The sequence below is a fragment of the Echeneis naucrates genome, chromosome 15, assembly GCF_900963305.1.
Source record: "Echeneis naucrates chromosome 15, fEcheNa1.1, whole genome shotgun sequence".
Taxonomy (NCBI): Eukaryota; Metazoa; Chordata; class Actinopteri; order Carangiformes; family Echeneidae; genus Echeneis; species Echeneis naucrates.
Genome location: NC_042525.1, coordinates 20,547,069 through 20,564,133, shown reverse-complemented (window position 1 = coordinate 20,564,133; position 17,065 = coordinate 20,547,069). Strand labels below are relative to the sequence as shown.

Here is a 17,065-nt window from a genome sequence, read left to right as displayed (position 1 = left end):
GGATAATCGGTAGAAAATCAAGGAATAATTTATTTGATTTGCACTGTCAGGAGTCAAAGCAAGTATCAACCCACTGTGACATAACTTATTTGGTTTGGCCATCTTGTTTTTAGTGATTCAAGTAAAGTTGTAAAAAATATATTTCTTTTTTCTGAAGTAAATTGTTCAGTTCAGGATAGATTTATTTATTGTTTCATATGGAAAATTGAGATAGTTAAATGATGAATATGTGTCTTCATATTGCAACATTAATGGAATTCAGGTATTATTCACAAATCTATAATAATGTATTTTAGTGAAATGGGAGAGAGTCTTAGGGGGGTGTCATCGCATAATTGGAAATTGTTTTCCTATTTGCAGTTTTTACAGTTAAAATCTGGTTTGGTTGTAGCAACTACACTGGTTAAAGTTAGAGAAAGTGCATGCTCATAGTTTAAAATGAAAATGGAAGGAATTTATATCTCTGAATGACTGGATTTCTTTGATGGAATTTTTTCTGTCTTTTCAGCTTGTGTTTTACGCTACAACATCCTGTCACTTGTGTATTTCCTCTACCTGCTACTCCTCCCATGGTTCCTGTGTCCCAACAAGCACACAATCAGAGGTAAGCCCAGCAGCACATATAGCTTGCTAATTTTACATCAATTTGTTTTTCCTCTGGCTGCAAATTTGTCCAAATTATTAAAATTACTTAATATGTGTTTAATGCTTTGAGGATTGCAATGGGACTCAGCTTTGTTTAGATTATTTTCTTTGGCCAGGTTGATAAAGACAGATAAAACCCAGGATTTTAATTTCTGATTATTTTAAAACTTTCATTCTCATTTTTCAGTATAACAAGCTAAACTTAAAGGTTCTGTCATAATGGGTGGACTCTAGGATCCCTAAATGCAGACAAAAGGATTCAGAAGCTGGTTCTTGTTAGTCGACAAGGTGGTAGATTTATTTGGAAAAAGGGTTTGGGATGCTGTGACCCAGAAACAGAAACACGGTAGAAGATGGGTGGATGGATGGATAGCTTGGGAAGCAAAGTCTTTCTAGTAAGTGGCTTAGCTGTCTGTGTGGGTGTGGTTGTAGCTGGACAGGGTAGGGTCGCCGACTGGGGAGATCCAGGTCCGGGGGGTGAGTTCTCCAAAGGCTGGAGGGGAGGTAGAAGCAGGAGGGCAGGCAGCTGAGCTGGACAGAGCAGGGAGGAGTCCAGGATCCAGAGTCACAATTGGAGACTAGGAAGCAAAAAGAGAGCTGGGTTAGAAACACAGGACAGGAACGTCACATGAACAAAATACTCTTCTGGAGCCAAGGTTTGGTACCGCATGGGTGACCAGACAATCTGGGGATGAATGGTGTGCTGAACCAGGCTTTTATCCCGAGAAGAGAGGAGGTGGCTTGATAGCAGATAACTAGCAGGTGTGCAGGTGATTAGTGACTCTAGCTCCACCCAGCTCCAGACAGACACAAACAAGACAACCCAAAAAAGGATAGGGAAAACGTGGAAACTCTAGGATCCTGACAGGTTCTGTAAAATCATCATCAAAGCCACTAGATGATGTTTCACTAGACCATTAAATTCTTCATCAGCTACACTTTACACCTCCATTCCCCCGAGCCATTGCATTTTTTTCCCTCTTTAAGCTTTTTCCTATTTGAGGTCATCACAGCAAGTCAGCTCAGTGACTTGCATGCATGATTTGACAACAGTTTTTATGCTGGATGCCCTTCAGTGTCACAACCCTCCTCATATATCTGGCACAAGCCTACCACTGGTTTGCGTTGTGCGTTGTAGTTTATTAGGTATATGGGTATAGGTAGGTATAGGTATAGGATATTTACAGCATGTGCTCTATAGGCCAGCACTATTGTTGTTGGCCATGGCAATGGCGGCAATTTCAATGTCGCCATAAAAGAGGAAGCCCCTGTAACTCCAGCATACATTGTCCATTCTGCCATAAATGTTCCACACAGGATTAGACTTCTGTCCTTTACGCATTTATGTGTCAATACTAAATCATACACAGAACTCCACCTACTGGACACAGAAGGACAGCCTAATAACACAAACATCATCAGATGTACATGATATATGATATATATGATACAGGGCGTGTTCTGCACACACTACACAAGGACATGACATGACATAAGATCAGTGGATGTTCTCTTGCGTCACATAATGAACACCTGTAACAGGACACCAATATAACTCTTACATATAGTATCCAATCTGCACCAACTTTTGCACACCTGTTCAGACTACCACCCTGAACATGTCTTAATGTCAATGTTGAATGATACCCAGAGCACCAACCACTGGACACAGGCTATCAGCCAAGTACACAAACAAAATTCAATGTTCACAATATTTACAGGGTGTGTTTTCCATATCCAACATTATGGCATGACATCCGATTAATGGATGTTCTCTAGCTCGACATAATGGACATGCATAACAAGAAGTTTTAAAACTGCAGCATACGTTGCACAATCTACCCATAATTTTGCACACGTTATAATACTCCTGCCCGAAACACCTCTGTGTATCATTACTGAGTAATACACAGAGTGCCACCTCCTGGCCACAAGAGATCAGCCTTATTATGCAAGCATCATCTGATTTGTATTATATTTACAGGACATGTTCTCCTAATTGTAGAATGCCACCATATTCTGGGCACTCACAAAATGTTGCACGCATGTCACTCCCAACAATACATTTCAAAAAATTAAACACCCCAGTGTGCGAGGGCCCGTTCAAATTGTTGTTTCAAATTGTTGATTAGTTTTTTTTTTTGATCAAATTAAATAATATCCTGTATCCTGTATGGCTTTAAAATCATAAGATAAACTTAAATTGACAAACATGGTCACACTATCCACAGTGAGTTATAGTTTTCCTTTGTTGCTCTCAGTTGTCTGTGTGTCAAACCATATTACGAAATGCAAAAAATAATTTGTAAAATGTCCATATTTCTATTTAAAAGAATGCAGTGAAGTGTACCTTTGTATTTTTCACATGCCTGAGAATGCATCTACAAATTAGCTGGGGGAGAAATTAGTTTTTGTCTGTGTCTGGGAGCTGTGATAGATAGATAGTGCATTGACAGAAGGTGGGCGCTGTGGTTGCTCTTTTGTCCGGAGACAGTGCTGTACAGGGGATGGTCAGGATGCTCCAAGATGCCCTGCACCTTGCTCTTTATGAGTATCTCCACGACGATCCCCCCATTGTACTCTCCTGACCACAGAGCTGGCTTTTTTGATCAGTTTGTCCAATTGCCTCCTGTCCCTGTCTGTCTGATTACCGCCCCAGAAGACTGCAGCATAGCAGGGCTATCACCACCACCACCACCACCGATTTATTAAACATGTACAGCATGTCACTGCACATGTTAAAAGAGCGCAGTGTGCGGAGGAAGGGCAGCCAACTCTGTCCCTTCTTGAGGATGGCAGTGGTTGTTGATGGACCAGTCCAGTTTGTCATCCAGGTGGAAACCCAGGCACTTGTAACTGGACACCACCTCAATGTCAGCGCCATCTATGCTGATGAGCAGTGGGGGAGACTTGGACCTATGGGGGTCTATGACCATCTCCTTCGTTTTGGTGGTTTTGAGGAGGAGGTGGTTCTTTAAACTACACTGATTGAAAGCCCTCACCAGTTCCCTGTATTCCCCCTCGCCATCCTTCCTGATACACGCCATGACCGCAGTGTCGTCAGAATATTTCTGAACATGACAGGATGTAGAGTGGCACTGAAAGTCTGATGTGTACAGTGTGAAGAGCAATGGTGTCAGTACTGTCCCTTGTGGGGCCCCTGTGTTGCTCAGGACTGTCTCTGACACACAGTCCTCAACCAAGCCTATTGTATATTGTGGTCATCTCGTCAGGTAGTCTGAGACACAGGTGGTGCGGTAGTTGTCCACCCCCATCTTTTCAAATTTGCCCTGAAGTATGTGCGGTTGGATGGTGTTGAATGCACTTGAGAAATCAAAGAACATTATTCTGACATAACCTCCCAGTACATCTAGATGTGACTGAGCCTGCTGAAGCATGTACAGAACGTCTTCGACTCCAATATTCTCGTGGTAGACAAATTGAAGCTTGTCTTGTGCCTGTTCCACCTGAGGCCTCAGGTGACGGAGTAGCAGCCTCTCCAGCGTCTTCATGACATATGATGTTAAAAGCCACCTGTCTGAAGTCATTAATCTTGACCGGACGCCCTACTTTGGGTACCAGCACAAGATAGGAAGTCTTCCACAGGAGCGGTACCTTCCCCTGCTGAAGGCTCAGGTTGAACAAACACTGAAGAGGTTTGGCTAGTTGTGCTGCATAGTCCCTGAGCAGCCTTGGACAAATGCCATCTGGCCCCACCGCCTTACCAGGGCACAGCCTCCTGAGCTCCGTCCTCACCTCCTTTGTTTTGAGGAACACAGGATGGTTTGCCCCTGCCCCAGGTGGAGGTTGAGGTGTCCCCCAGTGGAGGGGGAGGTGCCACTGCTGTGGGTGGAGGTGGAGGTGCTTCTGTCACTGGTTGAGGAGCCACTGTCGCAGGTGGAGGTGCCAACGCCACAGACCAAGGTAAAGGTGCCCCTGCCACTGCCGCCGATGGAGGTGGGGAGGTTGCTACTGCTGCAGACAGAGGTGGAAGTGCCACAGGTGAAAGTGGAGGTGCCGCCGCTGCAGATGAAGGTGCTGCTGTTGCTGCTGCTGGTGGAGGTGTCGATGTCACAGGCAGGGGTGCCACTGACACAGGTGGAGGTGTAGGAGCCACTGCCGCCAGTGGAGGTGTCACTGCTGCCACTGGTGAAGGTGTCGATGTCACAGGCGGGAGTGCCACTGACGCAGGTGGAGGTGCCGCTGCCGCCGGTGGAGGTGTTGATGACACAGGCGGGGTTGGAGGTGCTGCTGCCACATGTGGAGGTGGAGGTATTGTCACCGGTGCTGTAGCCGCCATTGACGCTGCTGCAACAGATGAAAGTGATGCTGGTGGCACAACATATGGAGAGGGTAGGAGCAGAGGGGGAGGCTAAGGCAGCTGGACCAGGAGCAGGGGAGGTGTCATTCACCATGTCAAACCTATTGAAAAACAGACTGAGCTTGTTGGCCCTGTCTACCCCACCAGCCATTACCTGGCTGCTCTATTTACTATAGCCCTTAATAGTCCTCATTCCCTTCCACACCTCTCTGGTATTGTTGTGTTGTAGCTTGCGCTCCACTCCCCTCATATACTATATCTTATACTATACAGCAGATCCTGTCCTTGATAGTAATATGACCGGGTTTACACCATCTGTTATTTACATACATGATCAGCCCCCCTCCTTTCTTCTTACCACTCGCTTTCATGTCCCTGTCAGCATGTGCAGTGGAGAAGCCAGTTAGGTCCACACAGGAGTCTGTGATGTTGTTATCCAGCCATGACTCAGTGAAGCACATTAGCCTACACTCACAGTAAGTCCGTTGGTTCTTTACAAATGCCTCCAGTTCATCACACTTGTTGGAGAGTGAATTGACTTTGCCCATTAGGATAGCCGGTACACAAGGCTTGTATCTCTTTCTCCTAGCATTTAGCCTAGAACCAGCTCTGCAGCCCCGGTACGGCGCTCTCAGATCCACCGGAATGGGGTGATAATCTCTGTGTTTTATCCACCGCAAAGCAAGAAGGTCTTTCCTTGTGTACTGTACCCTCTCCATGATTGTTGACAGACCAAACAACAAACAAACATGGGACCGTGCTCCCACTCAGCCGGCGCACTCAGTGGACAAAGTAGAGAGAGAGTGCACACACGCCTTTACTGATGGGCAGGAAGGTCATCTGTTGGACCCATAACAAAATTAAAAACACAGGGCCTTATGTTTCTACAGTCTGGAAACAATGGGTGTTCTATTTCTTCCACAATGTAGTGGAGATGAAGTTTTTCAAACTCAGAGACCAAGCATTGATATTTTTAGATACTGACGTGTTTTTATGAGGAACAAGTTGAGCATGAACAGGCTTTGTTAGCTGTATGCAGGAACTAAGAATTTTCTTTGTTCACTCTTGCTCCATCCCACATTATGTTTAGTAAAGCAGCTCTTAGGAGTGCTGTTCAATTGCTGCATCCATGCAAATATGTTATGCCTGTGGCCCCTAATGCTTGCCTCATGCTGGTGCCCTTTTTCACTGGAGTTGAAACATTCTCTGTTAACACAATAAGTTTGTATGGAAATAATTTGTAGATGTATGTGCAGGTTCTCACAGATCTCATCAGCACTAGACCTGGCAGGTTTCTGTCACCTAAAGGACACAAACAGTCTTTTGATGGCAACACCATCCATATTTTGGATTGGGGAAAAAAAGGCAGATCAAACCAGGAGTGAAGGAGCCATATGTCAAAGTAGAAAAACTATCTGTCAACAGAGGAAGAATCCTCAGACTGCACTTATCCGCCACCTGCATTGCTGTCTTTCCATTCCAGGAGACTAAACTGTCCACACTTGGTATCATGTAACTCCAAAGATGGCCGTTCACTTAAAGATCTCTGACCACACCAGTGTAACAATCAGGATCACTACGAACCAAATAACATCAATCCCACCAAAATCCCACCAAGACTAGACACCTGGGTTTCCCCACCAGTCATTCAGAACTGATGAACCCTCTTGGCTGAGGTGAAACAGGTCTTTGCTTTCTTCTTACGCTTCTGTGTGTTGTGTTTATTGTAAATCTGTAGTATGATCATAAATAGTTTCAATCTTTGCTAATTAAATTAATATTTTAACTTGAAAATAAAAATCAATCATCCAAAGATATTGCATATATATAGGGAGAGATTTTTTTTACTGTTGTAGCTGGTACATTGTTTGGGTTGGTTATACATTATACTGTATATATTACATACATACTCTGAAGATTTTTTTTTAAATCATGTGTTTCATATTTCCATTGAGGACACATATGTATTAAATTAATATTTTTGATAATGTTGAAATGAAAATTTTTGCCACATCCCATGGCCTACAAGATACAATTCCAGCTGCTGGTAGAACAAATCAAATCAAATCAAATCATATTTATTTATATAGCGCCAAATCATAACAAAGTTACATCAAGACACTTTACATATAGAGCAGGTCTAGACCAAACTCTTTATAAATTTATTTAAAGAGACCCAACAGATCCCCCGATGAGCAAGCACTTGGCAACAGTGGCAAGGAAAAACTTCCTTTAAGAAGCAGAAACCTCGAGCAGAACCAGGCTCAGGGGGGGCAGCCATGTGCCTCGACCGGTTGGGAGAGAGAGAGAGAGAGAGAGAGAGACGGGGGGAGGGGGGGGGTGTAGACAGGAACATGTTGCTGCATGAAGTTCATGGAGTTGAGCTGTAATACAGAATTCATGAAATATGGGACCAGCAGGTGTTGCAGGAACATGGGATGGCGATGAGTCACCACCTGCAGGAGAACACTGATACTAATCTTGACTGAAAATCTAGAAAGGTTTTTATTTTGGTGAGATAGTGCAAATGAGCTAAGTGAGCTATGGAGACTTCCGTGAATGGAAACACCATTGTCCTGTCAAACAGTGAAATATGCACACACACAGCTGGAAATGGGTCAGCTACTGGCATGTTTTCAAAGATTAAAATTTTCTCTTATACATCATGTAAAAAACTCAACTCCCACATTACTCATGGTTAGGGTCAGGTTTCTGAGAGGGTTTAAATGCAATGACAGTTTGAAACATTGTGGCTGGTGTAGTGAAGCTGAAGTGATATTTTTAATGATAATAGCTGAATACTTTTGTAGACCCTCTAATCCTTTCTAATCCTTTGCTGAAAATAATCTTAAGCAATATTGTGCTGGCATTTCACATACATTTCCTTTCTATTACGTTTTACAGTGATGTAATTTATTCATTTTCAAAAACAGGGACAGTGCACAATAAGAAACATTAATCCTGTACAACAGGAAGATATGCCATGTGCCAAGTTGTAGCAAACTGCTATTTTCCACCTGTAGTCCCTGATGGTTTATTCAAGCATGGTTGCATCTGACCTGCACACAACTAGAAGCCAAAACATTTACCAAATTTGGTTACTGAATGTTAAGTCATTATGTGTGACATACATTTTTAAATGATCATCAGGAGGTGATGCAATTAATCTTGAAGTTATCTGCTTATGTTTATTTAATCAGTTTCATCAGAGAAAGAAGCAGCTGTGCCAAGGCATATATTTAAAATGACTGCAAAGATAATATTTATCTCTAAGCCCAACTACTATTGGACATGGTTCATGGAAATTATGTTTTGTTGCTCCGTACATCAACTGGAGTCTGGTCCCTATTTTAAGGTAAAAACAAACAAACAAAAAACACCTATGAACTTTATTTCTAATACAAGAGGATGATGAGATGGCATTGTCATCATTAAAAACTGTTGCTATTATAATAACAGGCAAGGTTTGCACCACCTGGATGTTAAAAATGAGCAGAGAATGACACATAGCTAAATACTGAGCAATTCAATTCAATATGCAACGAGAACAAGCTCCTGTAAATTGATATCATTTATGTCTGGAGACCTTGGGAAATAAGAATGCAGACATGCACGGTCGCAGCCTGAATGGACAGGCTCTACAACCAGTGCTGAAACAACATTAATTATGAAATACATGCATTACTGCTATAGAAACAATGAGTAAGCTGTGGTCTGCCACCTTCTATTTTAGGAAATAAGAAGAGCTGTGGCAAGCCATGATCTTATAAATTGTTCAAGTATCACGGTATTCATGTAACCAACAATATTATAGTGACTGTCCATTCACTATTGTGAGTTCATCTCTTGTTTTAGTGGACACTAATATATATATTCACACAGATTGGCTGTAGACAAAAGATTAGTGATTTCTATCGAAAATTGGTTGGGAATTGAAATACAAACAGTGGCAAGTGAAGCTGGTGTTGACTGCACCACTGTGGGCACCACTGTGTCCTCAGCAGCATAATCTCTCTGTACATGTCTCTCCATGTGTTCTATTCTGCCATTTAAAGAAGCCAATCTGCAGAAAATTAAAGTGATTGTCAGGTAATTATGAAAATCATTTTCCAAATAGTTACATCAGGGCTATTTACATATAGAGCAGGTCTATACAAAACTCTATAAATTTATTCAAAGAGACCCAACAGATCCCCCGATAAGCAAGCACTTGGCGACAGTGACAAAGAAAAACTTACTTTAAGAGGCTGAACCAGGCTCAGGGGGTGGCCATCTGCCTTGACCGGTTGGGTTGAGAGAAGGAGAAAGAGAAGCATGGGGAGAAGCAAAATTGGGTAGAGTAGGGAGAGAATGAGGGGAGGGGATATTCAAGACAGGTGCAGATAGGAACATGATGCTGCATGAAGTTCATAGAAATTATGCTGTATGGAATTCATGAAGATATGGGACCAGCAGGTGTTGCAGGAACATGGGATGGTGATGATTCATCACCTGCAGGATGAGGACAGGGAGAGAGAGGAGAGGAACTGGGAGAGACAGAGACTTTGGGAAAACATGGTTAGTGAATGAAGTACACGTTTAGAACTGGGAGAAACAGGGATTTGGGAGAAGCATGGTTGTTGGTACGTGGCGCATGCAAGGGAGAGAGAGAGAGAGAGGGAGAGGGGAGAGTGAGAGTGAGAGAGAGGTGCTCAGGCCTTCCCCCAGCAGTCCTGGCCTATAGCAGCATAGCTAAAGAGTAGATGGACTTTGCCTTTTTAAAGATAAGTTCTGTCATACAAGAAAGTTTTAAGTCTAGTCTTGAAAATTGCTAAAAAGGCAATAGAGAAGGAGCCTGATAACTGAAAGATCTGCCTCCCGATTTACTCTTGGAAACTCAAGGAACCACAAGTAAACCTCCATCTAGAGAGCAGAGGGGCCTACTGGGACAGTAATCAACTATGAGCTTTCTGAGATATGATGGAGCATGGCCATTAAGAGCTTTATGTGTTAAAAGAAGGATTTTAAATTCTATTCCGATTTGACCTTTTATTAACTGAAACTAGAGATTAGTTTTCCAGAGTACAGACAATTAGACCATAAGATATGTCAGACTTTGGATACACGCACATGGATACCAAATTTCCCCCTCAAATTGATTAAGTACTTATTTATGTTTTTTATTTTCATGTGGGATTTGTAAGTAAAATAAGAATATAGAAACTCACCAGCATTCGTTGTTGAATTGTGTATTCCTTGAGGAGGTTAAAAAACAGTTTCCCACTACCTCCATTCTTTTAGCTTAAACAGATGATTGGATTCGTATAGATTATTGAAAAGAGGATTTGTCAACTTGCACCTTGTGTAATTACTCTGTTTTTAAGGGAAACTAACTTTTTTGTGAAGCTGTCTTAGACTAAACCTGGGAGACCATTGGTTTAATATAAAGTCAGTCTTGTTCAGTCGCCATCTTGTTCAATGGGCCCATGTGACCCAGACTCAAGGATGCTCCACACATTTGCATGGCTTACCTCTCCTGAAGGTAAACTCTGATCTTGTCTTGTTGTTTTCCAGGTCACACAGGTCGCTTTATCAGAGCAGTATTCTGTACAAGTCTACTGTTTCTGTTGGCTCATATCTGCTTCCAGACAGTATTATATACGTATCCTCCCCTGAGCATCACCATTGGAGACAACTGCTCACAATGGAACACCATAACTAAACACATAGGAGTATCCAGGTATGGAATTATTGGTCAAGCATAAAATCTGTGTAATTGACTATTGGATCAGAGACTGGGGAACAGCCACTGAACATTCATAAACATTCATAAAAGTTTCTATAATAGATTGATAGGGAGAAATGTCTTCAAAATTTCTTGTGATATAAGATAAGAACTTTATTTGGCACAAGATGCACACTAAAACATTGAAGGGTGGACTGTAGATTGAAGAATATTTGCTAAACATAAGAAATGCAAGTATAAAATGAAAAACAAATGTAGGTTGTAAACAATCAACAATCTCATCACATGCAGCACATTTGAACACAAACATTGGGAAAAATAGGAGTTAGGATTATTATTGACCTCGCTAAAGTTTAAGTAAAATAATTTAACATCAAGTCCAGTTGCTCATGATAAAATTTTGCTTGAAAAACAAGACTTAACAACACTTGCATTGTTTTGCATTGTTTTGCATTGAAATGTTTGACCTCACTTGACCTTTCTACATGTCAATTTGTGCATCATAGACTTCCTTTGGATGATCCATGGAGTGTGGTGCGCCTTATGTGTCCTGACCTGGGCGTGTGTGTGGTTGCCTTGGTAACAATTGTCCTTTGTAGCAGACTGGTCAGGAACAGACAAATGGTGGCTGCTGCCAATATTACATCGGTGAGTCATTATGTGTGTGTGTCGGAGTGTCATATCTGATTAAAATCCAGATAGATGGATAGATTAATTGATTGATCAATTGATTGGCTGTTGTGGAAACAACCAATGGAAACAGTACTCCTAATGATTCCTCTTTAATCAGGTTAATGCTCCCTGTCATACTTCAACAACGGTTCAAGAAAAGAACCATTTCAACATGTTGACTATGCCTTCTAATTCCCCACATGTTAATCCAATCCAGCATCTGTGTGATGTGGGAGGGACTTGAAGTTATCTGGTACTAATTTCTTAGTGCCAGATAACACAGGATGCATTTAGAAGTCTAGTTCATTCCAGACCTCGATGGGTCAGGGCTGTTTTGATGACAAAAATTGGACTAGCACTATTAGGCAGGTGATCTTAACTTAAAAGCTCACTTCTTTCTGTGTGGAGTTTTCATCTTCTCCCTGTGCCGACGTATACATTCCCTCAGGGTACTCCAGATTCCTCCCACAGTCCAAAGTCATGCATTTTAATCTTATTTAGGGATTCCAGATTGCCCATATGAATGAATGTGAGTGCATATCATTTGTTTCAGTTTGTCTTGATGTTTGTGTGAGACAGACTGGCAAAATGACTTCTGTGCCATGCTAGCAGCAGGGTCTAAATGAGGATGACAACGCCAGTCTGTTTGTGGATCAGCATGTCTAATGCTTTCCAGGTCTCAAGAGGTCAGGGCTATTTTTAAGCAGGTGGTCATAATGGAATGGCTCATCTGAGCATGTCCACTATTGGACAGGGTTGCTTTGTAGGACTTTCATGGTACACTGAACGCAGACATACATTTAACCATTTTATTGCATGTTTCCATGATTCCAGACCGAATATAAAACTCTAACTCTAACCCTAACTGTGCTATTGCCCAACTGTAGCTGTACACATGTAGTTTACTATCCCTGTGAACACACAGTTGAGAGTGTTAAGAGCAAACATTCAATCATGATGCTCAGTAACAGGTGGGTCACATCTAATGTTGCTAATAACGGACACAAGAATGTAAGGCGAACTCACTTTCTGCCTGACATTATTGCTGCAGTGGGGATAACATTCTCATTACTTTGAATGATATTGAACTTTTGAACTCCACTTTGCATATCTTGGTATGCCCAGGGTGCTCCATTGCTATGCTGCGGTGTAAAACACAGTGCAAACTAATTTTGAAAAGCTACGCTGAGCTAGCAATGATGAATGAGGTTGACTCCACAAAGCTGAAATTGGATGACCAGGAGTCATCCAGGCAAATTTTAGCCACTGGCATAAACCCACAAACACAAGCAGAGAAGTCACAGTGGAATCCTAGAAAGTCAATTCCACTTGCTAATAGAGTTGACTTTCTAGGATTCCTGACGTTTTCTATTATTTACAAAAACATCTTGAAAATGGTGACTACTGTTCCTCAAGCTTGACCTCTTAGGATTTGACTTTGACCCTTATTCCTTGTGGTCTCTTCTATATACCCTTCTGTTGTCTGTTTGTCTCTGCCTCCCTGTTTTTGTCTTTCCCCAGTAAATATCTCTGTTTCTGCTGGGCATGGCTTCCCAGTCTCTACCTCACCCAGCAAAGAAATCACTGCCAGTTTCTACAGTCGTTGGGCTCTCAGTCTACACAGTTATATTGATACCTCTCCCTTGTTGTTTTTCATTTTGGGGGACTACTGTAACTCATTACTATCTGGATGTCCAAACTAATCTCTAAAAGGCCTTCAGTTGATTCAGAACGCTGCTGCACGAATATTAACAGGAACTAGGAAAAGAGATCATATCTCTCCTGAGTCAGCTTCTCTTCATTGACTGCCGGTAAAATTCAGAATAGAATTTAAAATCCTTCTGTTAACATATAAAGCTCTTAATGGCCAAGCTCCATCATATCTCAGAGAGCTCATAGTTCCATACTTTCTTACTTACCTACAAGGCCACTCCACTAGATGGAGGTTTACTTGTGGTTCCTGGAGTCTTAAAACTCAGGCTTAAAACTTTTCTGTATGACAGAGCTTATAGTTAATAAGTCAAAGTTAATTTATGCCCAATCCCAATGTTCACCCTACTCACTACCCCTAGCCCTCACCCACTACCCCTTCACTCTCAAAATTAAGCCACAAGGGGTAGGGCTTTGGACTGAGCAGCTCTCTCTCTTTCTGTCTCTCTCGACCCAACCAGATGGCTGCCCCCACTGAGCCTGGTCCTGCCCAAGGTTTCTGCCGCTTAAAATAAGTTTTTCCTTGCCACTGTTGTCAAGTGTTTTGGGTCTGTTTAAATAATTTTATAAAGAGTTTGGTCTAGACCTGCTCTATATGTAAAGCGCCTTGATGTAACTTTGTTATGATTTGGCACTATACAAATAATTCTGATTGATTTTGATTCGATGCATGCGTGGTTTCACTTGCTAGCCTTGAGTGATGGGGCATTAAAAGCACAGCATCCTTCTCTCCATTAGTTCCTACCAGCACCACCTGCTTCCCTTCTTTCTGCAACTTGTCTGTCCTTTGCTCCCCCCTATATTCACTGTGGTGTAGCACTGCCCTCCCCACTAAAAGTCCATCAGTCTCATAAAAAAGTTGACACACCTTGATGTCTTAAAATATGAGGACAAATACAGACACAAAAAACAAACAAAAACAAAACAAAACACATGCTTAATATTGCCTTGGTCTGTCAAAGCAACCCTGGACTACTTTCTCTGCAACAATACTTAGGCAGTTGGTACATAGTAACGGGCAGCATGGCGGTGTAGTTAGTGGTTAGCACTGTTGCCCCACAATAAGAGGGTTGCGGGTTTGGTTACGGGCCTGGGGCCTTTCTGTGTGGAGTTTGCATGCACTCCCCGTGCCTGCGTGGGTTTCCTCCGGGTACTCAGGTTTCCACCACTGTCGAAAGACATGCATGTCTAGGTTAACTGTTGCCTCTAAATTGTCCATAGGTCTAAATGCGAGCGGTTGTTTGTCTGTTTGTCTCTGTATGTTGGCCCTGTGATGGACTGGCAACGTGTCCAGGGTGTACCCTGCCCTCGCCCGGAACGTTGGCTGGGATTGGCTCCAGCACCCCCCGCAACCCAGCAACGGAAAAGCGGTAGAAGATGGATGGATGATACATAGTAACATCCACATTAATGTGCGTCTTATGTAGGATCCCACACAACACAAAAGTTCTGACACTTCACATGTGCAAGTGTCAACACCTTTGCTATTAAGTTGGAACTCCAAGTAGAAATCTAAATGAACTGAGGTTGGTTTTAGATGGTGAACGAGTCATGCATCTATATATTTATTTATTTTATTTTCATGCATGCAGACTTTCTGTGAAGAAATGGGTGTTTAGTTTCAAAGAACTGGGATACACTTGCTGACACACTCTTTTGTATCTAAAAAGTATAAGTAGATAATGATGTCTTTATTTTGCTTTAATTTTTTGTGAACTTCCATTTACCTTTAATAAAGATGCCTAGTTTTTTTGGTTTTTTACAACTTCAGTTTCAGTCTGGTGCAGACCCCATGTTAATCCATGATCGTATGGGTTTATGTATTCCGAAGTAAAATTATTCTTTGTTCTTGTAACTCATATTTATTTTAAACTTGTTTTACAAGTATTTAAGTATTTCTCACCATTTTACTCTTCAATTTTCTGAGCTGTGTATAGATGGTTTCAGTAGTTTCTTGTACATTGGAGTAGTTTTTTTATGTCCAGTGTATTGTGTTTCATTTTAGTTCTTTATACTCTACAGTAACTAAGTCCATATAGGCTTTCTCATTATCCTTATCACTCTATAAATCCTGGGGGGCTGGAGCTCACATCCCAACTTACATTAAGCAAGGGTGGGCTACACCCTGGACAGGTTGCCAGTCCATCGCAGGGCCAACATAAAGAGACAATGACGAACTACCACTCGCACCGACACTCAGACCTACGGGCAATTCAAAATCACAAATTAGCCTAAACATGCATGTGCTTGGCGGAAACCCATGCAGGCACAGGGAGAACATATAAACTCTGCACAGAAAGGCCCCAGGCCTGGGAAATGACCAAACCACTATGGCACTATGCTGCCCTTGTGCTGCTGTTAAAAAAACACATCATATTTTTTCTATTATATCTGGGTATCTACTTTTGTAGTAATTTTTATCTCTGGTGTCAGTGAACAATCTGAACCCATTGACTGTCTGGGCTACATGGAAATATTTACTGTTGTAGTAGCAACTCTACTGTAAGAGAAGAAAGCCTCTTAATGTGTGACAATGTGGCAGTGTTTTTATTACCCTCCACATGAGGGATCACTACAAAACCTTTTGTTACATTTAGTAAGGTAAACGTCCTTTTGTCCATTTCCCACCCTAGCTCGAAGATGATTCAACAGATGCAAACAGAAATGATGGGGAGAATGTTATTGAGGATGAAGAGATGTCAGAAGATGACGATGACAAAGAGAGGTCATTACCTTGTGACCCTGATGATGAGGTTTCCACAGCAACCAGAGCCAAGCAGCTGGCTGAGCATCTGAAGGCCACAGCTCGGAAAGTTCTGCGGGACTTGGGGAGAATCTTAGCCATTACTCTGCTGGCTTTGGCTGGTATGATCTGTGTCACAACATTACTTTCTCATGCTCTCATGCTGAAAATGTGAACATAGTTCAGTCAGTAGCACCTGGTTCACTCTATACTCGACCTGAAATTTCTGTTTGCAAACGCCATATTACTTTTGTGTTCAGATTCAGGCATCTGAAAGTACATCTAATTATATAAAGAATTATATAATGATGACAAGAGTTAAGGGGAATCCATTTCAATCAAACTTAAAGGATTACACTTGTTTTATAGGACGCATCGAATTTACATGTTTAAAGAATATGTCTCTCTCATTGTCTTATTATGAGTGTCTGACTTCTCCATTTTCCTCTCAGGCATCACACTACCCTCTGCCTTCTCTGCCATCTACTTCCTGCTTTTCATCAGCGTGTGCACATGGTGGGCATATCACCTTCCCATCAGTCATCTGGGTTTCAATGCACTGTGTGTGATGGTGGGCTTCTTCACAGCTGGTCACATGATTTGTTTGTACTTGTACCAGAGTCTTCAGGCCCAAGCCATGTTCCCTCCACACAGTCTGTGGGCCAGGTAAGACATCTTCACCCTGAGGACACCCGCATAGTTGCTGGTTTTAATTTATGCAGAGTTAAAAAAAAGGGATTAAAAAAAAAAAAAAAGGTTCATGTAGGTCAAAAAGCTCAGGCTTTAGTGGCTCGCGATAAGAGAGGTTATTTAATCAGTCCAAGGTTGGCATAAGGTTATCAGTCAGCACAGGCAAAGGTGCAGGTCCTGGAAGCAAGGGGCAAAGCCAGAACAGGTCGATACACAAAAACTCACTGGGAAACACTGGGGAGAAAACGTGGGATCTCTTACTGGGAACAGACAAGATGCTCTGGCAGAGGAGGGTAGGGGAAAACAGCTTAAATACACTGGGTGAGCGAGGCAACCAGACACTGGTGGAAACAATCATAAATCACACAGCCAGGAGACTTAACTGGACATGGGGAACAGACTTCAAAGTATAACAGGAAACACACATCCAGAAGAGACAAGGGGCAAACAGACAATCAATGGCCCCTGACACTAATAGGCTACCACACAGAAAAAAAGTGAACTAGCATGAAGCTAGTCCTTACAGCATAATCATACTTCTTGGGCACTGGAATCAGAG

At 42.2% G+C, this 17,065-nt stretch overlaps 1 protein-coding gene across 4 annotated transcripts in view; it reads left to right on the top strand.

Moving 5' to 3' along the window:
* piezo1 (piezo type mechanosensitive ion channel component 1 (Er blood group)) overlaps positions 1-17,065 on the top strand; it is a 103,316-nt gene that overhangs the window by 11,352 nt on the left and 74,899 nt on the right. For all 4 annotated transcript variants that reach the window (XM_029520407.1, XM_029520409.1, XM_029520408.1 and 1 more), the window contains exons 2-6: positions 509-604; positions 10,520-10,685; positions 11,198-11,339; positions 15,707-15,938; positions 16,269-16,482. In XM_029520407.1, the coding sequence (XP_029376267.1) occupies positions 509-604; positions 10,520-10,685; positions 11,198-11,339; positions 15,707-15,938; positions 16,269-16,482 (850 nt within the window). The remainder of the gene's footprint in view (positions 1-508; positions 605-10,519; positions 10,686-11,197; positions 11,340-15,706; positions 15,939-16,268; positions 16,483-17,065) is intronic.